At 37.4% G+C, this 27,575-nt stretch overlaps 1 protein-coding gene across 1 annotated transcript; it reads left to right on the top strand.

Annotated features, from left to right (window-relative positions):
* The first annotated feature begins 586 nt into the window (after nt 1–586).
* Nucleotides 587–26,012, top strand: ubash3ba (ubiquitin associated and SH3 domain containing Ba). The gene is made up of 14 exons (XM_043239106.1): nt 587–1,222; nt 17,274–17,327; nt 17,710–17,896; nt 18,373–18,571; nt 18,805–18,974; nt 19,561–19,769; nt 19,994–20,144; nt 20,240–20,357; nt 20,623–20,745; nt 21,125–21,217; nt 21,361–21,505; nt 21,686–21,792; nt 21,906–22,015; nt 22,580–26,012. Exons 1-14 carry the CDS (start codon nt 1,095–1,097, stop codon nt 22,715–22,717), a joined length of 1,932 nt encoding a protein of 643 aa, XP_043095041.1. The 5' UTR covers nt 587–1,094; the 3' UTR covers nt 22,718–26,012.
* The last annotated feature ends 1,563 nt before the right edge of the window (nt 26,013–27,575 follow it).

The raw sequence follows: 27,575 nt of genomic DNA, 5'->3' as shown, positions 1-27,575 counted from the left end.
AGGACAGTACATTTTGCACAGCTTGCAACGCGGTTGAAATCTTTAAATTGTCATGAAATAAATTATTTGTATTGCATTATTTCCCATAAAAGAATAATTACATCTACAGTGTAACTTAAATGCCACAAGGTCGGGATTTTTTTTTTCATACAGGTATTTTCTCTTTATCCCAAAACCTAATCTCGATATTAATATATTTGTATTATAACAAAATGTAAAAAAAAGAAGGAAAGACTCATAGTAAAATGTTTAATACAACCATCAGAAAACAAAGTGTATGCCAGCTGTGACGCACACAAGGCAGCTTTGATTACACTTCATTCACCAATTTAATTACATAATATATGATTTAATGTACCATTCTCTTTTGTGGGCCCGACCGCATACAACCTCTTCGCATTTTTTAAAATGTAAGCGCTTGTCTCCACGCGACGCGTTCCACGTTCTACCTGCGCGCGGTTACGTAAGAGCGAGCGTTCGGCTGAATGCGAGCAAACGTCAATGAAGACCGCGCTGCCTGCCATTAGAGCGCATCTGCTCAACGTCACCTTTCAAAACTGCGACTTTAAGGGTCGGGGGTGGGCGGGGCTCCCCGGCGGGCTCCGTCCGCTGATAGGCCGCTTCCGCTTTCAGTCAAGCCCCATTCATAAATAAGTCATGCCTGGGAGGAACCGATGTAACAAGTATCGATAGATTTCGCTCGCGACGCGCCCGCCACAGCGTTTCTAACTACGCCCAGAGTCGCGCGTGGCTCCCGCGAGTCGCGTTTCCTCCCGCGGCGGACAGCGACGGCGGTGTTTGTCGATACGCGGAGCAAATGAGACTGACTTCCGACTGCTGACCCCTTTCTCGAACTGCAATGACATGAGCGCTCCAGCAGGAAGCTCGAATCATTTCGCGTTTAGAAACATTGTAGCGCGTCCGCCGAGACTTCTGTCCGCCCGACTGTGAAGGAATAATGGAGCGTATTTGAACCAGCCTTTAACGCAGACGCTGTAGCGCTCGACCCGATGTTTTAAACGTGCGTCGTGTCCGTCCGTTTGGACGCATCAAAAGTAAAATCGCCGTTCCGAAGCCAAATGGAAAGCTGAACCATGGCAGCAAAAGAGGACCTGTATGCCAAAGTCGCTCCGCGGATGCAGCGGCAGAACCGGCCGGGAACTGTCAAACATGGAAATAGTCTGGATGTTTTGCTGTCAATGGGCTTCCCTAAAACCAGGGCGTAAGTACCAGAGTTTCGTCCTCCCAGATCTCAGGCGTCACGCAGCTGCAAACGTTAAGAACGCGAACGCGCGCGATAAGGACCCATCGGAAACGCGGCATATATTTAAAACATGTAGCCCAGTGCGAGTCGCGTTTGCAATGGCGTCGTTCTGGTTGTTATCGATCATAACGTAACGTAACGAAACGGGCTCGGTCGCCGGTGGGTTACTGAGCGTAAACTTCTTTTCCTGTTGCCTCGTTAAGCCGCTTTTATGAAGTCGTCTTACATGTTCTGGGCTGTGTCTGTCCAGACGGGACATGTTCTGCTACCAGAGCTTTCTGGAGCGGATGAGGTTGGCTGGGAGGTCAGAGCATCCGTAATTGCTGCCTGTTTTTTTTATTATCATCATTTCCCTGGCATCATGGCACTTTAGCATGCAAAGTGCTGGCAATCTAGCAATTTCGGTTCTCGGTGAACGACTTCTCAGTCCCTTCATCAGAAACAAACGTAGTACAGTTTCCAGCAGATGTTGCGTTCGCGCAGACTTTTAATAGCTTTTCACATAGCTGCTGTTTGACACATTAGAATTATTATATAACATTTCCAAACAAGCAAAAACTTAAAATAACACATGGTGTCACTTCGCAACAAGGCCCATGATGTTAGTCGACAAGTAAAATTAACTCACGATAAGCTGTTTATTTGCTACAGTGTTGATTAATCATTATTAGCATAGTTAAGGTATAATAAACCGTGTTAAAAGATACAAGCGTTTGATTGTAATATTAATATAATTTTATTTATATAGCACATTTCTACACAAAGTGTTGCAAAAAAATGCAATAGATGCTCAAGAGAGATTAAAATTAAGTAAATGTTAAAATTAGCTTTATAAAGTGCTTCAGAATTATTCTTCATGTTTATTAATGTTGCTAATTAACCACAGATGAAAAACAAAACCTTAAGTGAACCTTCGTGTCGCTTCATTTATTTGCTTGTTTGTTGACACCGCCATCGGTCACAAATGCCTTAAAAGTGCAGTATTTTTGTTTATTAATAAAAAATAGAGCTGTTAAGGTGACACACATTGACAGGCGACCTCAACAGCTCTATTTTTTATTAATAAACAAAAATACTGCACTGGCCAACCTTGTCGTGTAGTTGACATTTGACTATTACTAATAGTAACGATAACAATATACTAATAGCACTTTCAGCAACTGCTCGAGAAGCTGCCTACACATAAACAAAAAATGAATGAGCTCTTAAACATAGCAGTGCCGTTTCAGGTTTCTGCGTAATTGAGTTAAATCAGTTCGGTAACCTCTCCGACCGATTCACATGTGAATGTAAAAAGAACCAGTAATTTGTTCGGCAAATGTACCGAGGCTTGTCGTGCTGCGTTTGTGCCTCAGAACAGCGAGACATTTTTTGCCCTTTCGATACACCATTGGCACAAGAATGCGCAGCATGCAAGTCATTAAGCTCCAGTAATACTTTTTAATGGAAGCGGTTCAGAAAGAGATCGATGCAGTTCGGCTCTTTATGAGAAATGACGTCGTGCCGCGCGTGGTACCGTACCTCTTCTCGATGCAGTGAGCGTCTTGATTTAGAAGTTGCCAGAGCCGAACATCTGTGCCTTCCATCACTGTGCTACGTCGAGGAGGATGGCTGGAGTAAGGTATCTTCAACCAACCATGAAGGCCGCATTAGGTTGCCGTCAGCGAGGGGCTAGATTCTCATTCATCAAAATTACAGTTCGTTTCTTCCTCTTTCAACCACACGCATTTTTTTTCCCCCTCTCCTGTTCTCTCCCGGTCCCTCACTCGTGTATTTACTTTTAGCTTGGGCTTAATCCTGCCGTTTCCATAATCTGTGCGGAATCCTCCTCGGCTCCGCGTTATTACGGTTTTGCGTCGAGATTGGGATCGCTGGGGCCAAATGTTGCGTTCGTGTTTAATCCAGGGAGAGTGAACAAAGGTGAATGGGACAAGCGTGTTGTGGATTGATCCAATCTCAGGTTTGATGCAGACCAAATCTTGCTGCTTTTTTTTTTTTTATATATATAAGCTGGTCATTGACACAAGAATTCTAAGCATTTGGCCAAATATTTGTCATTTGCTGACATTGGAAGCAGTGGCGTGCTAGTTTTCTAGCCTTCTACGGTTAATCTGACTGCTTCTGACAGCTTTTAAGTAGTATGTGTATGGGCGGTTGGCATGACATGCTTTTAAATGTGATGAGTGTCATATACATAGATTAAGAGATAGCCATATAGTTTTGAATAAATGGAAAGCAGTCGACTGGGCCCTTAAGAGGAGGAGAAAATAAGTAATGCATAGTATTATTAACGCTTTATAATTCTATAATAAATGTATACGATAGGACTTTAATTAAACAAAACATTTATATGTATTTAATGGTTGTCCCTTACTTTTGGGTAATCGTATATTGTTTGTAATATTAACATTAACATTATTTTAATCGCGATATTTCACCCAGTAGCATTTTCTGCTTTTCGTTTTTGCATTTTAGGTTTGTAACTGCATTACCATGATGTTTCATTTGGGGTGTCAGAATCATTTATTCTGACATTAAAATTTAACAATCTGATTTTTGACCAGAAAAGTGTGAAGATTTAAAAATAATGTCGCGATCAACGGAACAAGAAGCTCAGAAGTTTAAATTTAGTTAAAATGTACTTTTGTATAATCAATTAAAGGTTTAATTTATGTAGACCAAAATAAATAAATAACAGTAAATGTTATGTTTATTTCAGGAATTGTGTCCTTTTTGCATTTTCATACATCATCTACCATGCAACATAACTGTTGGGACAAAATTAAGATTTAGATGATATTCATTCCTTGTTTGTTTAGTTTTTTCCCACCGTTGCTCACTTTTCATGCTTAATTGCCGACCCACATGTAACTGTAACCCACTATGAGAAATTAACACCGGTAATTTGGTTAAGATATAGTGATTACTGAGGGTTTTTTTTTTTCCTGTAAACATGAGTTAGGCCAAACATAACCAATTACGACAGCTTCAGCATTGAAAGGTCTCAAAAGGACAAACTGAGAGTTCAGATATTTGACATTTGCATCATACTTTCCCTGCTCTGATACGTAATAGCCTAAACACGCCAGGAGACCCCATCAGTCTTACTGGACATAAGTAGACCAGCTGGAATTGTCATTGAGATAGATGGGCGGAAGACTTTGTTTTCAGTGGGGAGATAAGTGAAATGTTTCACTGAATAGCTGTTTTATTAGAACATTTTTTGTAGAAGAGCTTTTTTCTGTCTCTGTAACGTTCCATTTATTACGTTTGTTTAATCTAACTAAGTTTAGTTTTACCTTTACGGGATGCTTGACCTTTACGCTTCAACACTGAGTATTCTGTATTTCACGTCATATGAATAATCTGTTTGATTGTAAGTAGGCCTGTATAAATTGTACTGCAGTGTGCTCTGTGAAGTGTACTTTGAAGCTCCTTAAGTGTTGTTTTACAAGCACTAGCTCTGTAATTTAGTATTTGTTCTGGACAAGGGGCTCGGATGTGACATTGATGCTCAGTGCCCAGTGATGTGCATCAATTAGACTGGAGGTTTCTGGCAATTTAAATGATGTGTTGAGATGCTAGCATGTAAATTAAATGACTGAGACAAAATAAGACATCTCCCTCACCTCTCACGCTCTTTATAACATTTGCTAAAGCAGTAAGGTAAGATGGCAAAAATCTCAAATTTGACAGGTGCATGAAAAAACGGATTTTGTCTGCTCTGTCTCCCCTTAATTTTCTAACATTTCATCTATATACAGTGTGGTCCAAAAAAAAAAAAAAAAAAAAAAAAAAAAAAAAAAAAAAATATATATATATATATATATATATATATATATATATATTATTATATATTATTATATATACAAATTGACTTCATATCAAACAGTATATCAGACGATGCTCATTTTCACAGTTTTCACATCATTTGTTACTTTATAAATAGTTTAACACTCACTTAAAGTAAATATTTTAAGGCAGTTAAAATCGAAAAACACTATTATTTATTTTTTTAATTGAGCAAATCCAAATAAATCTCAGTTTTCATACTTCACGTTATAATGCTGATTAAATTCACTTGTAACTTTTATTTATTACGTTTTATTTTGATAACAGTGTAGAATTTTAATGTTTCTAAATTATTTGTAATAAACTGAAATAATTATTAGCTTTCAAGTGTTACGTGTGTAATTTTCTTTTTGCTTTCCAAAAAAAAAATCCTACGTTTTCGGTGTGATCTCATTTGAACTGTAATATTTTTTTTGTCTGGGTTTCTGAGGTTCACAAATATGCAGTTTTCAGTGAGAATGATGCAGATTTGCATGCATCTAAAACTGTGTTGAAACGTTTACAGGTTTTGAAACACAGCTTTTTTTTTGGAGGTTTCTGTGTGAGTCTGTGGAGGCCAAACTTATCAGCGGTTTGTCAGTTTGTGTGTGTGTGTGTGTGTGTGTGTGTGTTAAGGTCAGTTAGAGTGGGAAGCTCTCATACATAGGGTGGAAACACTGATGTTTCTGTGTCCCGGCTGCTTAGGGACTCTTTCCAGTTTCGCCTGATGATGCAGGAGTTGCACAAATTTTCCGCTAGAGAAAGGGAGAAGGAGAACAGAGAGGGGGGTATGTAATGAGTTTTTAAAGGAGAGTGTGAGTCTGTATTAAGGTGGAAACATTCAGTTCAAAGAACACAGCACTGTGACAAAATTCAAAGCTGCTTTGTGTTTGGAAAATGTTCAGTTAGCGTGCCAGGTTTCAAAAAGCAGGTGGTTGTATTTAATATCGGTGATACTGAAGATAAAGAAAGCCGCGTTTAAATTAAGCTCAGTTTTTAAATTTCATATTTCATTCCAAACCCGTGTGAGGATGACCATTTTGCGAAGTTTGTGCCCAAATTTGCAATAGCGCTGTGAGTTGAACTCAATAACCAAATGAGCCAAACTCTGACACAAATCGACTTTTTTGGTGAAGCAAATCAGCTCGTTCTTTGAAAAGATGTGATTAAAAAGAACGATCATTTACAAATCAAATGTCGCTACTCTTCTCGTGAGCTCACCGATGAAACCTGACACGATTATGTACACGATTATGTATCCCGAGCAAAATATCACAAGTCATATGGAGTGTTTTGTATGGAGCGAGACAGCTTTATTACCTTTTCTTTGTAAAAACACAAGAGCATGGAAGAAAGAATGTATGCTTTTGTGGTATTTGGAAGAATGAAAGCCATTCAGGTTTGATAGAACTTTAAAATTATGTCACTACTTTGTCTTTTTTGGGTGATCCAGCCCTTTAAGATTTGACTTAAGTAAAAAGATGCATATTTAAAAGACTGTAGTACAAACAATATATTTCTGATGCATGTGTATGGTTCGTGTATGAAACGTACTCATAAGCTTTGTGAGAATAAAAGCCAAATGCTTGATGTGTCTGGGTTTGGCCGTGTGTTGGTGTACATGAGTCATGTGTTCTGGCTGTCCATCACCTGTGGGGTGTGTAGATTTGCATCTGCTCTCATTTTTTTTTGATTCTGTTGCATTGACTGAACAAAGCTGTCTGATCTTCTTTATATAGCAGTACGTGATCATATTCGCCCATTCTTGGGTATTCAGTAATAATCTATGACTCAAAGTCTCTTAATGACAACAAAGCCTGTGCTTTGTGTGTGTGGAGTCATCACATGATGAGCTTCTCTCGGAGGAAATATGGGAAGTAGGAAGGCCATTACAGTGTGGTATCTAGAGGCTCGGCTCGACAGAAAACAGTCGGCCCTTGCTGTCCCAGCTAATTATTGCAAACAATACCAAAAGAGAACAAAAAAAAAGTTTCAAACTCTAATATTTAGGTTTATTTGGATTAAGAATACAGTCACTGATGTGAAGTATTTATGCTAAAACTAAATGAAGATTTAGGCTTCTTTTTGTATTATATGAAGGCTAACGTTTGTGCATGGCTATAAAATGGAAAAATCACGAATGAGATCATGCGTTTTTTTTCCTACACACCAGTGCTATTAAAAAAATAGCAAGTGGAATCTATTTTTGAAATCTGTTGCTTTATATATATATATATATATATATATATATATATATATATATATCTTTATGTGTGGGTGTGCATTTTAGCTTAGCTGTGATCCTCTTTTGCATAGCTAAATCTTTATCTATATCTATATCTACATCTGTCTCTCTTTCTCTGTCTCTTTCTATATTTTTTTTTTTGCTTACTGTGCTGCTCAAACTATTTTCCGAAAGAAATTGTTACTGTTATAACTAAGGAAAAAATCGATTAAAAGTGCCAAAATAAAGTGTTCAGCAATGAAAAATGAATGTATTATAATAATCATGGAAAAATGTATTACGATACGACAAAAATATTAGGCAGCACAAGTTGTTTCCAGCGTTGTTAATAACAAGATTTAAATAAAATCTGCATATTAGAATGGTTTTGCACCATGTTAAGTATAATATGGAACTTACATGGATTACTGCTTGCTAAAATAAAATCTGTATTAAAATATAATAAAGAGAGAAAAATATATAATATAATTATTTTTTTGTTTTTATTCATTTATTTCTTTTTAATCAAATATATAGCCTTGGTATAGATACTGCTTTTGAAATTTTATTTTATTTTTTTGCTTTTTACTATGGTTCTTTGAATCCGGAACAAATGCTTACTTTTATGTATGAAATCACAGCTCAGATCTCTCTTTTTTTTTTTTTTTTTTTTTTTTTTTTTCTCAGTACAGGTTTTAGTAGGATTACCAAGGTTACTTGTAACTTTATTGATTTAGTTAAACGGGCTTACTTTTTTATTATTTATCCGAATAAACACTCAGTTCTGTAAGTTTTTGGAAATGTATTTTAAATAATTTAATAAATAAATATTTTCAGTTTATACAATGTCTTAGATTACAATTTCATGTTTACGAACAGTACTCCTACGCTTGCAGACTCCTTGTAAACTCACAGTGCAAAGTTTGTCCGCTAAGAGGAAGTGCCCCATTTCAGGAAGTGGTTTGTGACCTTTAGAGAGCGCGCCGTGGCTGCTGGGACATAAAGGAACCCATATGTGCTGAGACACAGAGACGTGGGGGTGGAAAGACACATGCACGCTCAAAATTCAACTGTATTGAGGTACATGCGTGCGTATTCTAAAATGCCTCGGCAAAAGTTCACAGAAACTGAATCAAAAGAGATATGTTAGAGATGTGTACACGGCCTCCTCTTGTAGTTGCAGCAAATGTGAACATTACCATAAATTGGATTGAAGTCTGTAGCGTCAGGTGTCTTGGGCAATGATAGAACAAATGAGCAAAAACACATGTATTGCCTCTGTATTGTCTTGATATTCTTTGCATTTATTCTCTATTCAATTCCGTATAGTGAACTTAAATAGACATTTAAACTTATCTAAACATCATAGTTGCTGCAGAAAACACTTGACAATATGGTCCTGTTATTTAATGCGTTAACTAACATTAACAGTATATATGCATTTATAAAAAATACACGTATATTTATTAGTTCATGCCAGCTCAGGTGAATTAAATAACATTAACGAACACATTTTTTAACCATTTGTTTATAAATGAATAAACTGAAGGGTTTAAATGTTTGCAGTTCTGTGAAAAGATGTTCCTCCTCTCATTTACCCCGTCTCTTCTGGCTATGAATAAACTAATGCTGAATAAATCATAGAGCGGACATGAATAAATCATTTTGAATAATCAAAAATGTTTGGGACGTAATGTACCTTAGCTTCTAAAACTCCGTATTTATTCAGTTCTTTATAGCAAAAAAATCAACTGCGGTATCTGTGGTACTTTGGCAGAAACCAGTTGCCATAACTACTTTTTACTAGCGTATTAGCTGTAATTTGCGTAATTATTAAAATATATGTGCTGCAGTAACTGTAACTACGCTCTAAAAATTCCCTCTTACGTTAACTGAAGAAAATATATATTTAACTACTTCTTCAAGTGATGTGATTGTACTGTAATATACCAATCTTGAGGTACTAAAATGTAGACAAAACACAATCAGGGCCACATATTTGTCTGTAAAATAATGCAATAATTAATGTCCATTACTGATATGAATAACAAAGCTGTTTAAATAAAATATATGTAATATATCACACTGAGTCCTCTGGGAATGTCCTTTTTACAGTGTCATTTATAGTTTTTATATAGTTTTCAAAGTTTAATTTTATAGTTATTGAGTGTTGAACCCTTTACAAATAAGTATTGTGCAGCTTTCATGGTAGAGTTGTGATATATCAGACAGAAACACCATTGAAGTTAGATATACGTATACTCAATAAACGTACCACAAAATTTGCATGGCAATTCAACACCGTGACCTTACCAGAGTACATTTAAACTTCCTTCTCGCTAGACCCTGCGCATTTTGTATTATTTCCAGTTAGAGTTGCATCTCTTCTGGTAAAAACCCTTGCGCTGATTATATTTGAACCGAACCGAACATCAAATCTGAGAACGTGCGACCGAAACTCTACAGGGTCAAGCTCAAAGTTTCCGGATGATGAGCTGTAACGGAAGAAGCAGCAAGCGTGATTCTGATTGCGCCTGTGGAATCTAGACCTTCGCGTGTCTCGTTCTGTCTATCTTGACATTTCCAAATGGCAGAAATTGTTGTTAATTGTTCAGTCACAATGAATCACGTTTTAGTCATGCGCACGCATGTACAAACCCATGGTCACACCTAAACGCCGCAGACACGCGCTCTCTTTATCTCGACGACTTTTTAGCCCAACGGTTTCAGCGAATTTAATTTCTCAACAGTAATTTGACGACGCGAGGCGCTGTTACTGCGTGAGTTACACGAATAATTCCCATTTTTCATTCCCACTTTATGGACACTTTCTGTGTCCGTCTACATGAGCGGTGTCGCCATCTGCCCCGTCTCATGCACCCTAACCGAGCGAGAGTGCACTCACAAAAGCTGTGAGTGTCTTCCCTGTAGTTTTAACATAATAAGCTGTTAACCAGCGGGGCTGAGAACACGAGACGAGCGTGAAAAAATCTTTGCGGCCAGCCAGCCCTGTTACTTACGGAGGCAGAAGGGCTTATTGTCAGAGGATAACAATTGCGCGTGAGGATATGCGCGCGGAGGGAGAAAGCTGAACAATCAGAGACATCACACGCTGCATTTGTTATTCTTTCCTCTCATTTTCTCTGTGTGGGATGGAGGAGGGCTAAAAAAGAATGGAAGATAAAGAGAGATGATGTGATGGTAAGATGCAGAATTAACACCCTTCGAAGCGCCTAATGCGAGTACAAATTGGTCCTGGCAAGCGAAATAGAGTTGCTCGCCAGTTGGCCGTTAACTGAGTTGGTACTGCGAGAAAATGCATGGTTTAGAAATCGAAATGATCGTCCGACCCTCACTGAGGGACGTGATGTGTGCAGCTTTTACCTCAATGGAAAATAAGCCAGTGGTTTTTGTACTCCCTACCAAATGCAACTTCCATTCTGACAGACAAATTGTTTAAATTACTTAAAATCGTAACGCCCCATTTAATACGAGCAACTTGGCTCAAAAATTGCTGTTTAAACTTGCTTTAACTTGTTTGAAGGGGTCATGAACCGAGTGGCCAAAATTCCCTAGATCTTTTCATATGTAAGAGGTCATCCTACTGTAAAAACATCCTGTAGGATTCAGAACGCAAAACTTTTCCCGTTAGTCTAAAAAGAGCAGATATCGAAGCTGGTCTGCCAAAATGACAAGTTGAGAAATGTGCCGCTCTATGATGTGATAGTGTGCATAAGCACCTCCTCTGAAGGTCGAGGTCACTGCCTGTTTGGCCCCGCCTACCGATTCGCGCAAGTGTTTACAAGAAAGGCGAATGCGCAGGTCTATGCAGAAAGCAAATGATAAAGATTGATTTGAAGACAACAAGATGCTGCGCAATGCCAAGTTGTTTGCGTTGCTTTCCTTCTGAGGCCAGTGCTGGATGTATGCAAGTGTGGATGAACTTTATTTTTAATGTTAGTAAGAACCTGGTCCCCTGATCTCATGATAATTCGTATGCATTTTACATAAAAATGTTGTTCTATAAAGCGTATATTTACTTATGTTTTTATAGGCACTAAAAATTATTACAGGCACTAAACATTTTTACAGGCACTAAAAATGATTAGCATCTAAATACTTATTTACATATATTCAGCATTTATCTCCACTGTCCATATCTCTATATAATTGTATAGTTGTTCTTTATATATATTCGATTTTTATATTTTTATTGTGGGTTCGAGAGTAACACAATTTTTATTTTTTCCGTATGCATGTACTGTATATGTGGAAGAACTGACAATAAAGCAGACTTGACTTAAACGTACAAAACTGACATATTGACTGCAATATGTAAAAATGGATCCTCATGCATATTGAAATCACAGCATTAATTGTATTATTTTTGTTGTTATTAGTTGTCTTTATTTGCCACTGCATTATTAAACTGTTTACTTAATATGAAATGATAACATTTGCATTCTGTACTGTGAGATTTCTGCTGGCAGCAAAAAATAGCCCTAAACAAGACTTAATTTTAAACCCTAAAAATAAATAACATTTCTGCAGTAGTTTAACCTTTACTCTTCATTTAATGTCTAACTTGCGTGCCATAGGCCACAAAAGGTGTTTTCTCTGAAATGCTGTGACTGACAACATATATAATGCATATAAGATATTTTAAGTTTTTTAATCAAAAATATGTAGCAATTTGTACGTTTGAAACTTTTAGCATCAGTAAAAACATACAAAAAATATATGTTTTATGCTTGTGAATTTTATATATTCATACTCTCTCTCTCTCTCTCTCTCTCTCTCTCTCTCTCTCTCTCTCTCTCTCTCTCTCTATATATATATATATATATATATATATATATATATATATATATATATATATTTTTTTTTTAGTTTGCTAAAGTATAAACAGTTAAAATAATGTTAAGTGGGTTGCCTTGAGTGTTTAAGTCAACAGAACTGATATGAACATTAGAGACAAAAGTGTCCAGAAACTGAAACATTGCCTTATGAAATCCCCTCATTGTTAAAATCGCTGTTTCACGTGCTGATTTTTACTGAGGACACCCTTTTATACTTGTGCTTTTGTGTGTGTGTGTGTGTGGGAGGGTGCTGCGCTGTGTTGTGCTGAATGGGAATACATGCTAACTTACTCCTCTGTAAACAGGAAGTGACTATTTCCCCATAGAGTTTGGAGATTGAGCCAAAGCAGTGAAAAAAGATGGTGCAAATATGCACAAACACTGGCTTAGAAAAAATTCTCAGTACATATGTTATACATTTTGAACTCCACCTCTCAAGAAAATGTTACAAGGGCTGATTAATAACAGGCAGAAAGATAAAAAAAAAAAAAAAAATCTAGATAAGTGTGCATGCTTTTTCATGTATGAATAGTCATAGTCAACCAAACCCACACACAAAAGCACACCCAGACTAATGTAGTCCCTGGACCAGCCTCTTCATCCCTCTCAAATGCTGCACAGGAAATACAGGTTATAAATAAATCATTGAGTTCCTGCCTGTGGCACTGACCAGAGGGGAAGGGAGGAGGAGATGGCCTGTAACACAATACAGACACACACATATATAGAAGCTGATGGATAATCAAACAAGTAAAGTGTGTTTCTGTGTGTGTGTGTGTGTGTGTGTGTGTGTGTGTGTGAGAGAGAGATCCGGGATGCAGAATGATTTTCACTTCTGATTTCACATGTGCATTAGGAAGACTAAATATCCCTGCTGTTTAACATATGGGCTCTATAAGAGTCTGTGTGTGTGTGTGTGTGTGTGTGTGTGTGTGTGTGTGCCTGTGTGAGTGTGGCCTCACTTGTGTGTTTTTATGGATCATGTGTGATGAAAGTTTGAGTGTGTGGGTGGAGTGTTAGATTTGGGGTGTGAAGAAGTCTTCAAAGCGCAACTGTGTAGTTTGTTCAAATGCTGCTTGAAAAAGTCCTTTTGATTAACGCAGGTTTATATGTGATTGGTTCACCCTTTTCGGGCCGACGTTGAGTGGGAAAATATTTTTGCCACAAAAGCTACTGTTATACGTCTTTTTACATATTAGCTTCAAAACGAACCAGATGGTTGACGTTTCATTGTGGTGCTTTTGTAACTGGATAGGGATTTTTACGCTCCAACAATAAACACCTTGTGCACTGACACCCGCTTGTGCATTTTTATACAACAGGGCTTTTATCATTAACTGTACATCTTGTCCTTGAGTGTTTTTTTTAACTATATAAGAAACCGTCTTTGTTTAATTTATATTCATGACAAAAGAGTGACACATTTGTGTATGTGTGATTAAACAGGCATCTGAATTTGATCATGCATGTATGAAAGTCTGAATGTGTCTCACCATGCTTGGATGTCATAAACCGTGCCATATGGTGAGTGTGTAGTGTCCGGAGTTTGTGTGTGTGTGTGTGTGTGTGTGTGAGTATGCACACTTTGAACATAATTTGGCACAACATGCATGATTGCATTTCTTCGTGAGTGTTTAGCTGGAGAATGTATACATGCATACATCTTTGCAATCTTTCGGGGTAATTGTGCATACGTTTATACACTAATGGACATATGGCCGTGCATCGTGGGCTTCCCCATCCCAGCATGCATTGTGGTTTTGGGCCCTAAGGGTTGGTTGGCATGATGACCATTTTCTCTGGGAAGCAAACTAAATATAGAGTAATTGAGCACTGTGCATAGACACAAAAAATGCATGTACTATTGACTGCTATAGTACATTTCAAATTTAAACGTAATCGTGGTAAATGAATACATAAAATATACCAACTAACAAATAAAAATCATATGTGTGTAAACTGTAAAAAATTAAAAGTTGACTCGCTGCACAGCTTTTTTTAGGTTTACTCAACTTAGGACCAAGTTGAACACTCAATAGTCACTGAGTAAACGTTTTTTGGTTTCATATTTTGGCTAACACACTTTGTTATCTTGAATGTAGAAGACAAAGAAGATGTGGAAGACGGTAAGTAGACAACATTGTCTTGGGTGGACAATATATATATATATATATATATATATATATATATATATATATATATATGCTTTCTAAATATTTAGGAGACTTGAGGGGAATTCTTTGTTCAGATAACTGTGTTTGACTAGTTGGGACATCATTTGGGGTAATTTGGTCTGACAAAGGTTTTTATGTAGTTACAAGAAAATCGTTTAATGTTTCATACTAATCTCTTTTTAAAATTACAGTTTTTTTATGACATTAAAATATAGTGCTGTCAAATGATTAATCACAGTTAATAGCAGCCAAAATAAAAGGTTTTGTTTGCATGTGTTCTATGTTTATTAATGTATACATAAAAACAAACACATTATATGCTTAAAAACATTTGTATATTTATATTATATATATATATATATTTACTACATAAATATAGTTTTGCCTAAGTATTTTATTTTGGATGCAATGAATCTTTTAACAGCGCTATTAAAATGCCGTTCTATTCAGCTGTCTCTTCATCTACGTTTTCAACATCGCAAGTCAGCGATCTAGAGTGATTTCTAAAGAATAATTTGACACGGCTATACATTCAGCTTTGCCAGTTAAATTCTAAAATGCTTTTCAATTTTTATTTTAAACTGTAATTATATTTTAGAGTATTTTTTTTTACTTCATACATTTTTGTAACAAACGGTGGAGGATATCTATTAAGCATCGCTTTTCTGCATCCGCGATGAACATTAATGTAAACGCTTGTTGTTAGCTTGCTCATATTGCTCACGTATCGTTTGTTACGCATTGTGGAGTGCCGATCGCCAAAGACTTCCTGTACTTTGAAACGTCCGCATAATTTGTCTCATCTCTGACGCGTGACTTCTCTGTTCTTGTGTCTTGTCATGGTTTTTCTAGCGAGGTGTGAGGGAAGCATGTCTCTATAAATTTGCAATGAGATATTGCTCTGGTTTACGGGTGCCGTTTCATTAAACGACACCCGTCCGTCGATGGGCGACTTTTACTGATTCCAAGTTAGTGGAAATCGAATGCCTGCGGTCACATGAGATTGAATTGAATTGAATTACTCATCGCTGATCAGCGCTCCTATAGCCCTTTCTGTAGTGTTTTCGTCAGTTTTTCTTTCTGCTTTGTTTAAACCTCAGACTGCGTTTTCAGTTTTGCTGTGAGGTTTCGTACAGATTCCCACTGCACAACACCCCATTTCCCCCTTGAGAGTTAGATTCGGAGTGTGCGATTTTTAGAGCTTTTATAAAAAGACGCTAATTAAATTTAGAAGATAATTTAATGGGCTGTGGAAAAAAAAAAAAGATGTCAGAGATGTCAGCTGACACATGAGGAAATGACATGGCGAGTTTAGCGTGACCTTAGATTGGATTATGTGTCGTTTTTACTGTATGGATGCGAGCTGAGGAGATATCATCCTACACATGAGAAGATTATGTGCAATTATCTGTACTAACTGTGAGTGTGTGCGTCTGTGTTAGAAATGGCCTCGTACAAATAAGTGGGTCTGCGACCTTAAATGATTGTACCAATTGTACGATAGCTTATAATTACACCTTTTAGTTCTATATGATAAAATAAAAGAGAATAAAAGAGAAGTGGAGGCAGAGAGGAGGCTGTGGCAAGTGTTTTATGAACTGAGAGAGATGGCACACATTTCCTTTTTCATCAGTTGTTGAAACCACAGACCAAATGATATTATTTTCCACTATGATCTTTTTAAGCCAGACACCTGCTAAATGAGTCAGACTTGGTGAGCGTTTCTTAGATGCGTATTATGACGATAAATTCAGGGGTCGCTCTTTGCGCAAGTATGCAAAAATGTCATTAGGAATATACACTACCGTTTAAGTTTGGAGTTTTGTACTAGTGCTGTGTGACTGTGAGGCACTTAGAGCTGACTTTATATTATATAAACATGTCTTAAGAGTCCAAAAGCGTGCCGTTAAATGCCCTTATAATTCCAGCAATGAAAATCAAAAAAAAAAAGTCATATTCATTGCACAATGTAGGCTACTTTTCTGAATATCAGCACATGTGCACAAGCACAAACACGCCATTAATTTTATACAATAGCGTAGAGCAACACAGTGTTCTGTTCCTTGAATGAATCTGTGTTTGAAAGAATCGAGGGATCCAGCGATTCAACTGTCCATTCAGATGGATTCATTCCCATTCATCCCAATGTGTATGGCCTACTATCCATCCTCCCTAATTAGTATTCAGAACTACTAATATCACATAGGATTTAAGATGGCTAAATCCTATGTTTTTATAGATAAAGTTGGTTCCAAAAGTCTGAGTCCACTGTTAAAAATGCCTGCAAATGTATCTGTTGAATTGTCTTTTGTATTTTAATTTGTTTTAATGAAAGGAACACTCTTGCTTCTCGAACTCCACAAGGTAGTGAAATTGGACCGTTTGTACAATGATTAAGTCACATAATAAATGGCACAAATTTGCTTAATTAGTGACCTATAAATAGTGCAGAAAAAAATGTATTCTGTGTGTAGTCTTTTGTGCCTCACTGCATGTGTTTCAGCTCTTCTTGTAGGTGGCTTTGGCACACATGACCCTCTTTAAACTAATCCGGAGAATTAAGCCTCTTCAATATTCATAAATGTCAGTAAACAAGTGATTATCCAGCTTTCCCAGTGATGCTCTGGGGAGCAAGGCATGATTTTAGAGCGTTATCACTCGGTTTGTTTGGTCTACGTGTGATTTCATGCACGATAAACGATATGTTTCACATACAGAGATAGAAACAATAGAGGAACATCTTTGTGATATCAAATTTACATCTCTGAGAAAACTTCTCAGCGCTAATGTACTGATAAACATCCTCCGGAAAGGAGGCCATTGATTTTGTGACCAGTACAGCAATTGAGCTGATCTCTCTCTCTCTCTCTCTCTCTCTCTCTCTCTCTCTCTCTCTCTCTCTCTCTCTCTCTCTGTTACAGGCTAAAAGCTCTGGTTTCGACTGGGGGCAGAAATGTACAAGCAGCCTGTGACTGGTGAGTGTGCACACCCACACATGCGCCGTGACCCATGTCGTTTCTGACAGTCGTTCATTTCAGTTGAACCGTGCTGAGCCACAGACACTCTTTAAGATTTCAAATGATAATACGTTGCATTTTAACTCACACAGACACGCACACCGAAAAGAAACATTACACCATCAGATGGGCCCACAAATAATCATGTGCACTTCTTGTTTACTGGTTTCCTGCTGCCCTCTGCTGGCAGGGAGTCAGAAGTATATTTATTACTGATGTTCTTACTTACAAAAAAAATATGCAGTTAAACTTATGCTTTATTTTAATCCCAAACAAGTGTGAAAACTGCTCAGCGGTTCATCGCGTCCGTTCGAACATGACACAAATGTCTATTTTGCAGGTTGTTCTCCCATGTGGATGACCCGTTCCTGGACGATCCTTTACCCAGGGAGTACGTGCTGTACCTAAAACCCAGCGGTCCTCTCCTCAACCAGCTTTCCAACTTCTGGCAGCAGAGCCGCATCACATGTGGCAAGAACAAAGCCCACAACATCTTCCCTCACATAACCCTCTGCCAGTTCTTCATGGTCAGACCACTTCAACAACACATCCAACCGTATCTTTAATGACTTTTGTTTTGTTTGCATGGTTATGGTGACCCAGTTGTACGCAACACAACAAAATAACCACAAAAGATCAGAAACAAGCCACATCACAAAATTAGCACAAAACAATGAAGTTAGTCCTATGTATTGTTTTTTGGCGTTGTTGTGTTGTGTACATATATATGTTATTACAATTCTTTTCTAATTTAACTAGTTTATTCCTGTGGCAAAGCTGTATTTATAGCAGTGTATTGGCAGTGTCACATGAAATCATCGTAATATGTTGATTTGGTGCTCAAAATGCATTTTAAAACAGTTGTTCTGCACAATTTCTTTGGTGGAAATTGCACTTTTTTTCAGGATTCTTTTTTAGAATTTTTTTTGAGTTGAGAGTTTTTGAATTGTTGTGCATGTAGGACTGTTTCTCTGTAAGACTGAGTCTCTCTCTGTCACTGTAGTGTGCAGATGGCAAGGTAGATGCCCTCTGTGAAGCTCTGCAGGCAGTGGTGGGTCAATGGAGAGGTCGTTTCCCCTCCCCGCTCCCCCTGGAGTTTTATTCATCCTCAAACTTCATCGGCCTCTTTGTGGAAGAGAAGGTAGCTGAGGTGATCAAGAGCTTTGCAGCAGACTTTGCCACTGAGGCGGCTTCCAAAGCAGGTTTGTGTGTGTGTGTGTGTGTGTGTGTGTGTGTGTGTGTGTGTGTTATTGGCATGCCTTCTATACCTGATGATGACACAGTGGAGCAATAGTCTTAATTTTCTGTCTTTGGAGCCACCTTCCTACCTCTTTTAAATCATTTTTAGTGTGCTCTACTGGTGTTAAAGAAAACGGGTTTTTGCTTTGCCAAAATGGCTCATTAAATGTAAAATAAAATGTTTCTCTCTTTCCAGATGCTCATGTGGAGCCCCATAAAAAGCAGCTTCATGTAACTCTGGCCTACCACTTCCAAACCAATCATCTTGCATCATTAGAAAAACTTGCCAAAGGTGTAGACATAACCCTGGGCTGTGATTGGCAGGCTGTACTCTTGTCACGGGACATCCGATTCGCCAATCATGAGGTAGCCATTTGTTGTTATTGTTTCTATAGCCACCATCCTAAATATTACATTATCTTAAGTAATTCTCATATCATTTATAATTTACCATTGCTGATACCAAATATTTGCAATCTCAAGTCTAAATAAAAGGCACCAATGTTTTACATGCCAATTTTTGGAAATAGGTTAATTTTCTAACTTCCCTGCAGTTGAACAGATGAGTTTTACCAATTTTAAATACATTTAGCTGATCTCCTGCTCTGGCGATAACATTTTTAGCTGTAGCTTAGTGTAGATCATTGAATCTGATTCGACCAGTAGCATCACGCTCAAAAATTACTTTAGATTTTTCTCCTATTTAAAACTATAGTTACTATTGTGTTCTTCTGTAGTGACATTGTGTACTAAGAAGTTGGAAGATTAGCCTATTTTCAAAAAAATGACGCGTTCCTTTAACCTATGGGATCTACTATGGATCACTGAATATATTTAATTAAAATGCTCTTTTCAATAATGCTGAAAGATTATTCATACGTTTTCTTATCATACACAGATTTTTTATTTTTTTGACCTTGGTGGATTATTAATCATCTCTCTCTGTTTTAAGACCCTGCGGGTGATGTACCCTTATGTGCCTCAGAATGATGATGAACTGGAGCTGGTGCCCGGTGACTTCATCTTCATGTCATCTATAGAACAGACCACTGCCAGCGAGGGCTGGGTTTACGGGACCTCGATGAGCACCGGGTTATCAGGGCTACTGCCAGAAAACTACGTCAACAGGGCAGACGAGTGTGACACTTGGGTCTATCATGGGTAAGATGGTTCATGAAGTGACTAAAGAAAATTAAGACTTTTATTTAACACTGATTCACCGTTGATCAAAAGTGACAATAGAGACATTTGTAAGGTTACATGAGATTCATATTTCAAATAAATTCTGTTACATTATTTTTTATTTTGCATGTTAATGGGGAGTTTCTTATGGATCTGTGGTTAGAACTAAAAGAAGTAAATCTCATCTCCACCTCTTATTTTAGGTCTTTCTCTTTCCTTAATGGAACTCCTCCAACCAATATCAGGGGTGCAATGGGTGGGTTTTTTCTAGATCCACATTTGGATGGTCGTCTCCTTGATGACCCCATGCCATTGGATCCCCCTAGTCTTGGTGTTATATGTCAACCTATGCAGGTAAAACTACGGAGGGAATATTGTGTTGATGTGACAGAATGAGAAAGCTTTTTTTATGTCTATTGTTTTATTCAAATATCATTTTTTTCTTTTAGATTCTACGACCCAATCAGTCTCGTTTGCCTAAGAGAACGTTGTTTGTGTGTCGCCATGGTGAGAGAATGGATGTAGTGTTTGGGAAACACTGGATCACTCAGTGCTTTGATGCCAAAGGTCTGAGCTCAACTTTCCAAATCAGTTCCTTAACCTCTTTGTAGTTGTTCCCATGACCGGGACAAATCTGGATTTATCAGCAAGTTTCAAAGTTTAACTGTTATATTAAGCTCTAAAATATTTCTTCAGCTATAAATCTGAAGTAACTGTATCAAACTAACCAGAGAAAGTCATGGGAATTTATTGGCCCAAATGTGTGAGAAGTGTCTTGATGTTTAATTTTCTGATGTGTATATTTCCTTTTTTTTTTTTTTTTTTTTAACAGGTCGGTATGTGCGGTCAAACCTCAATATGCCAGCGAGTCTCCCAGCGAGGAGTGGGGGGTACAGGGACTATGATAAGGACTGTCCTATCACTGTGTTCGGATCCACACAGGCTCGTCTAGTCGGTTAGTCCCTCAACACTAATATTATCCAACAAAAAGGGATAGTTTGCCTAAAAAAAAATGTGCTAATTTTATTCATGTTTTATTGAACACAAAATAAAATATTTTGAAGAATGCTGGTAACTATTGTATGCGTTCTCAATACTATGAAAGTCAGTGGCTACCTTCAACCGTCTTGCGTTGAAAATTTCACGCAGGTTTGCAGCAGTTCGAGGGTGAGTAAATTACGAATTTTTCTTTTTGGGAGAACTATCCCCGTGACAGCGTGATCACATGAATTCCTCTTGGTTTCACGAAGTAATTTCATTAAATGTGAAGTGTGTCATTCCTGCTTCATTGTCTCACTAGCGTGTTTTTACGGCACGTGTGATTTGTTTTAAAGGGGAGGCTCTCCTGGAAAGTCATACAGTGGTAGACTTTGTGTACTGTTCTCCGTCTCTGCGCTGCGTGCAAACAGCTTATAATATCCTCAAAGGTAAAACAGAGGCCCTTTTGCTCTTTCATCTTTTCTCCGTTCATTCACAAATCAGTTTGTACTGCATTAGCCATGCCCATTTACACACCTAAATCAATTTCTTCCCATGTGCCTCTTTCTCGGTTATGGATTGTATGTCTCAGGTCTTCAAAAGGATGGGAAGACTAAAATCAGAGTTGAGCCGGGGTTGTTTGAGTGGACTAAATGGGTGTCGGGAACCTCATTACCTGCCTGGATTCCTCCTGCAGACCTGGCAGCTGCAAACCTTAGTGTGGATACAACATACAGGTATTATTAGACCTTTAGTAAACAATACATGCTTTTTGCTTCAGTTTTTGGCTGTGTTGCCTGATGGCATTATTTGTCATTTATTATTATTTTTTTATATTTGTTATGTTTCCTTTTGATTTCACAAATATCTTCTTGCAGTAAAACAAATTATTAATGAGTCACCTTGTTTATCTCTAGACCTCATATTCCTGTCAGTAAACTGGCCGTGTCAGAGTCCTATGAAACATACATCAGTCGCAGCTTCCAAGTGACGCGTGAAATACTGTCGGAGTGCAATAACCTGGGTATGTCCATTTGATTTAGTGCATTTTATTTTGGTCTAATTCTATACTGATTTAAAGATTTTTATATTTTAAGACATTCTACGTTTACCATCTTTCCATGCGGTGTTTAACAGGAAATACAGTGCTGATTGTGGCCCATGCTTCCTCTCTGGAGGCTTGCACGCGGCAGATACAGGGACTGACCCCACAGAACTCTAAAGACTTCGTGCAAGTGGTCAGAAAGGTCAGATCTCTTGTGCATCTTTTCCAAATAACAATTTTTCGCTGTTTTTTTAATTAATACATTTGGAATGCGATTGAGTAATTTAATCTGTATGTGTACTGTACATATAGACTGTACATTCATATAAAAAGGTATGCAAGTAAATGACAAATGGTAATGTCTATAAAAATGATCACTGATTCAACTATTTTTACAAGAAAAAAAAACAAAACAAAAATGACAGTAACGAACTTTACATGGTTATAAAATATTTCAAATATGTACTGTTATTTTGACATTTCTATTTGTCAAATCTAACTAAACACAAACTTTTCAGCATTGATGAGACATTTACTTGAGCAGCATATCAGCATATTAGAATGTTTTCTGAATGATCATGTGACACTGAAGGCTGCTGCCGTCACAGGAATAAAACAAATTAATTTAATAATAGCAAATTACTAATACTAAAATGAATGCCGCCTAAAAACAAGTTGCTCACATAAACCTTTTTCCACATTTTTGTACAGCAGGTCCTTTATGTTATTGATATATACAAACTACTGTGAATATTCTCTCTCACAGATACCTTACTTAGGCTTTTGTGCTTGTGAGGAGATGGGCGAGACAGGTGTTTGGCAGCTTGTGGATCCCCCCATCCTGCCCCTCACCCATGGGCCCAATCACAGCTTTAACTGGAGAGAAACACTGCTGCAAGACTGAGAGCCTCAGCAACTTCTACCCACTCTGCTCTTCCTCCAAAGGCAACAGAGACGTGCTTACAGTTACATCATCACAGATCTGCATTATAGCACTGTAAACGACTCAAGCTTCCATAGCCACGTTCTTGCACTGCTGCAGTACACCTCACCGACCCCGTCTTAATATATAAAGCATAAGAGCAGTAATATTTGCGATAGCTAATCCATAACGCCATTTTCCGGCCTGCAGGCAAGCTGCGGCAGAACACATGCATCCAACTGTAGCCCAGACGAAACTAAAAATCTGAGCGCTTCAAAGACACGCGTCAAACACAGGATGTAATACACAGCGATAAACTCAGGTTTCCTGCCTCAGTGAGGAGGAAATAGTGTGCAAAGTTGATGAGTCATCATCCAAAACTTCCAAAATGGATGCCGCTGGTCTCTCCGAACCCTTTGCAAACTCCATTTTCCTAGACTCTGTAGGGGAGCGAGACTTCTCCCTATTACACTGTGAATCAAATAGACATGCACAACCTATTGCATCAAGATTTTCCCAATTACACCTGCTACAAGCCCGCTCACCAACCTCCTGAAAGCACAAGAATATAATCTGGCAATCAGATAGACTCAGACCAAGCAGCTTTAAAGTAGTTTAGAAATGGATTTGGTGGACAGCACATTCGTCCTGTGCCTTGCTGTCATGCTGCTACTGTTAAACACTTTGCAACTATAGGACACTTTGGGAGGACTGTTAGTTAGGGCTTATTTGGACACAGTATTTAAAGATGTACTGTCAGGCTTTCCGCGTGTAGGATCGATGATAAATAAGAGATGATAGACCCAGTAAGGATGTCATCAAAAGGCAGTGCCACAAATGGTTTCAGTTTCTTAAGCAGCGGCTTAAATGATGTTACGTGCAGCTTTTACGCTGAACGGCGAGCTTTACTTTCTGAGCACTTGAAAAAAGCGAACCAAACAGGAAAGAATGCTTCAACAATGTAAAGAATTGTACATTAACGCATAACGTGTCTGTATATACTAAGTAACAAAGTAAAATCCATTTGACGTGTTTCACCTTTAAATGGAAAAAATATAATTGCATTTATTTATGTATTCATGAGATAGTTGTAAAGAGAATATGTTGGTGCTTCAGGTTTTTTTTTTTTTTTTTTTGTTCGTTTGTTATTTCCTGTTATTGGAATAGAGAAACCAAGCCATAGCAAATGATGATATAAATCACTATATAATGCAGTGTTTCTCTACACTCAGAGCACTTGCATAAGCATATCTGTTACAATTACTGTAATATGCCATCTGTGTTCCCTGAACTTCATAACTATTTTAGCCCACCTATGGTTTGACATTTAATGATGATAAGGAGGAGGCATGCATAATGAGATGTGCAATGCACTGCGGTATCTTGCTATAGTTTTCAACATTTGCTCATATAGTGCATTTACATAAAGATAAATGTTATGTTTTTTCTTTTTTTTTTTTTTTTTTTTTTTTTTTTTTCTGTTAAGGTTAAGAGTTGATCTCTCGCCTAAATGGTTCCTGTTAGGGGATGAAAGGGACAGTTTTACCCAAAACGTCTTTCCGAACTTGTCTATTGCATGTCAGACATAGAAAAAAAGCAGACAATGAAACTGTCAATAAGAAATAAATAAGTAAAAGCAGCAGATGCACTAGATCAATTGTTTTTTTTTTTTTTTCTACAGTCTAATGAAGTGAAGGAAGAGAATTTTTCTCTAGCTGGTTTAGCCATGTTGTTAGGTTGCTTTCACAGTTCACAATTTTGACGAAGCTGTGTATCCATAGCCATGGTATAAATCTATTTTGTATATATTTGGGCCACGCTTTCAATACATTGAGAGTAAATGAGAACTTGTGTGTCTGCGTATGACTACTATACTTTTTTTTTTTTTTTTTTGAGATCAAAACGTTCTTAGAAATGTCTTCAACTTAACGATCCAACTGCATTTATAGCTAACAGCCCACTCAAAGGGAAGTAATACGTTAAACTATTTTTTGATACTTGTGCATCAAGTGACTATTTACTATAATTGCTTTCTGATTTTGCATTCCGTGATTTGGACCAGAGCTGATGTGAGCAAATTTTGACTAAAGTTCTCGGTTTTGGGTGTACTATCCCTTTCAAACATTTCAGATTACGGGGAGTCTGAGGCAAATCTGTCTTCATTCGTTTGGCATTTTCCAGCTCATCAGTAACATAACCTTCTAAAAGCTTCCTACTCGTGAATTTAAGCGAGACAGCACATGCGACTTTGTGGAGATTTCTAATTAGCCAAGCCAGTGTAAGTGTGTGTGGGTGTGGTTGAGTGTTTGCTCATGTGCTAGAAGATGAAAATGCTGTTCTGCCATAAAAAGTAATGACCTTATTAAATCATCCTCGTCTGCTATTACAACATGTCTACCGTGAATAGATCCTTGTTCTTCCAAATAACACACAAGCATCATGTGTATAAGTATCTGTTACCGCAGAGGGTTGAATGAGTGCAGCTTGACAAAAGCTGATCCATGACTGTGTTTGATTCCTTGAGAGGTAACACCGTCACTGTACGTTTTCAGAAGCATGCTATGTGCGCGACTTCTTCTGATTGTTTGAAAAGGAATGGGGGTGGAATATGAGCCAAAGTGCTTTATTTTTTTTTTTTTTTTTTTTTTTTTTTTTTTTTTTTTTTAGTTATTATTTTGTTCCCCAGAGGCAGAATTAATTATTTTTAATACATGTACTTTAAGCATATTCTGACCAACAATTAGCGTTTTGGCCATGAGGGTTTGTGTTCGTCCTAATGAATCACGAGTTGTTTTATATGCCCTACTGATCAGTGACCGGGGAAATCAATAAATACACAAAACAGTAAGAAATATAACCAGTGTATTACAGATTGTTATTTTTACTCTGTATTTTAATTGTTATTTCTCCTCCCTGAAATGAGTCATGTTTAGTTTATATAAGACTTTATGCTTTTATTCAGGTCATCTAATTTATTTAAAGTTATTCAAGTTTTTCCTTGGGGGCATTTTAGCAGCTTGAAAATTATCCTTGCATGCCCAAGAAGAAAATGCAAATGTAACACCTCCATAGTGAAAAGTTGTACATGAAATGAATGCACAAACCATATGTTATAGTTCAGCGCTCAAAAATTTGAATAGAGATTCCAAAAGCATATGTGACATTCCTCCACAAAGCTACCTTTTTAAGTACGATTGTTGACTTTTATTTTAAAAATTTATTTTAATGCGTAATGTTCGTAAAGCATGTTTGCAAATAAATCTTTTGTCATCCTGCATTGTGAAGAGTTCTGTCTTTGTGCTGCACTACATTTCACTGCAAAATTTTCACTGCAATGACATCACTAAGTACAATAGCAATATGCCTAACTATTAAAATTGATTTTTTTTTATACAGGTAGCTTGTTTTTAACAGGTGCGGAGTGAAAACAACTCCTAAGGTTTTTCATATTTTTGTTAAAATATTTTATTTTTAGATTTAAAAAAAATAATAATTATCGCGGACTCTAACACGTGATTGGCTGTTAGCTGTAAACGTCAACGTTTGTGCGCGCGAGTTCGTGAAGTAACGTCAAACGTGAACTTGGCGGTTCGCGGTCAGCTTTCGGTGTAAAATTTGTCAAACAAACAACGTGACAAGAAAGTGGACTTTCGCTGTAGTCTATAACGCTGGCATAGTTTATTATTGCGACTCGGAGTTTATTAATGCAAATGGTGGAAAAGTTTTTTCGGTTTGCCATCGACTGACCGACGGTTAGCATCCGAATATTCGCTTCCGCTATCAAACAGGTAAATCCTACTTTTCTTACAATGTGCTACGATATACACAAAAATATAATAAATATGATATGATTATGAAATGCATTAATGTCGAAATGTATTGCTAACAGCACCCATTATGTATGTACGCCTTGTCATTTGCACCTAAGCTGAACTGAAATGTGCAACTTTATCTATGACTCATACATAATGCCTTGTTATTAAAAAAAAAAAAGTTAATTCAGTATCTTGCTATTATATACACAGTGGTCTCATGGACACTTTTTTTTTTTGGTGTTTTTTTTTTTTTTGTTATTGCACCTTGATACAGGCAGTTGTATCGAATGGGCTGCGTGAAAATTCTTTAAATATGTTTATTTGAATTGCAAACAAATAAATAATTAAATAGAGTTTTAAAGTATGGAAGATATTTGCGCGATATTTTCCACTTGACAAACCTCCGTTAACGCTGGAGGCGAATGAAATACCCGTCTTAGCCACTAGATGGCACGCTGCGACTCCAGGTTCTGAGGTACCTAAAATTACCAGTTAGATTTCTTCTGCAGGTATATTTTTTAAGTTTCTGGTGATATGACACATTTTGTATGCTTTAGACACTTTCTAATTAATAACATAAAACAAGAAGTGGCAAAGATGGAAATTTTGCCCTGTGATTTTTTTTTTTATTAGTTAGCATGCTACAAACTACCCCCGGCTTAATTCTTTAATTCCGTGCATTGAGTCAAGCTCATTAAAACAAATCCATCTAAGATGATTGATAAAGCTAGAAAAAAAGTAGAAAAATGCAGCTGCTTACAAGCCATTCAATACAGAGCTAAAATTGCTATTTAACAGAACTTGTTTTAGTTAATCTTTATGTGTATTTAGGCTTTTATAGGCCATCTTATTGAAAGCTTATGGTATATGTACTCTGTTTTTTATCATCAGGAAGTTGAGTTGTTCTGTAATACAGGTCAGCTATAGTACAAAAGGACTTGTGGTTAGCTTTCTAAAACTGGATGAATGAATGGATGAATGAATGAGGCATTTATATAGCGCTTTATTGACTGGGTGAAGGTGAT

This window comes from Puntigrus tetrazona, chromosome 5 (genome assembly GCF_018831695.1).
Source record: "Puntigrus tetrazona isolate hp1 chromosome 5, ASM1883169v1, whole genome shotgun sequence".
Taxonomy (NCBI): Eukaryota; Metazoa; Chordata; class Actinopteri; order Cypriniformes; family Cyprinidae; genus Puntigrus; species Puntigrus tetrazona.
Note: the sequence above shows the minus strand (reverse complement) of the source record. Positions and strands in the feature narration are given on the sequence as shown.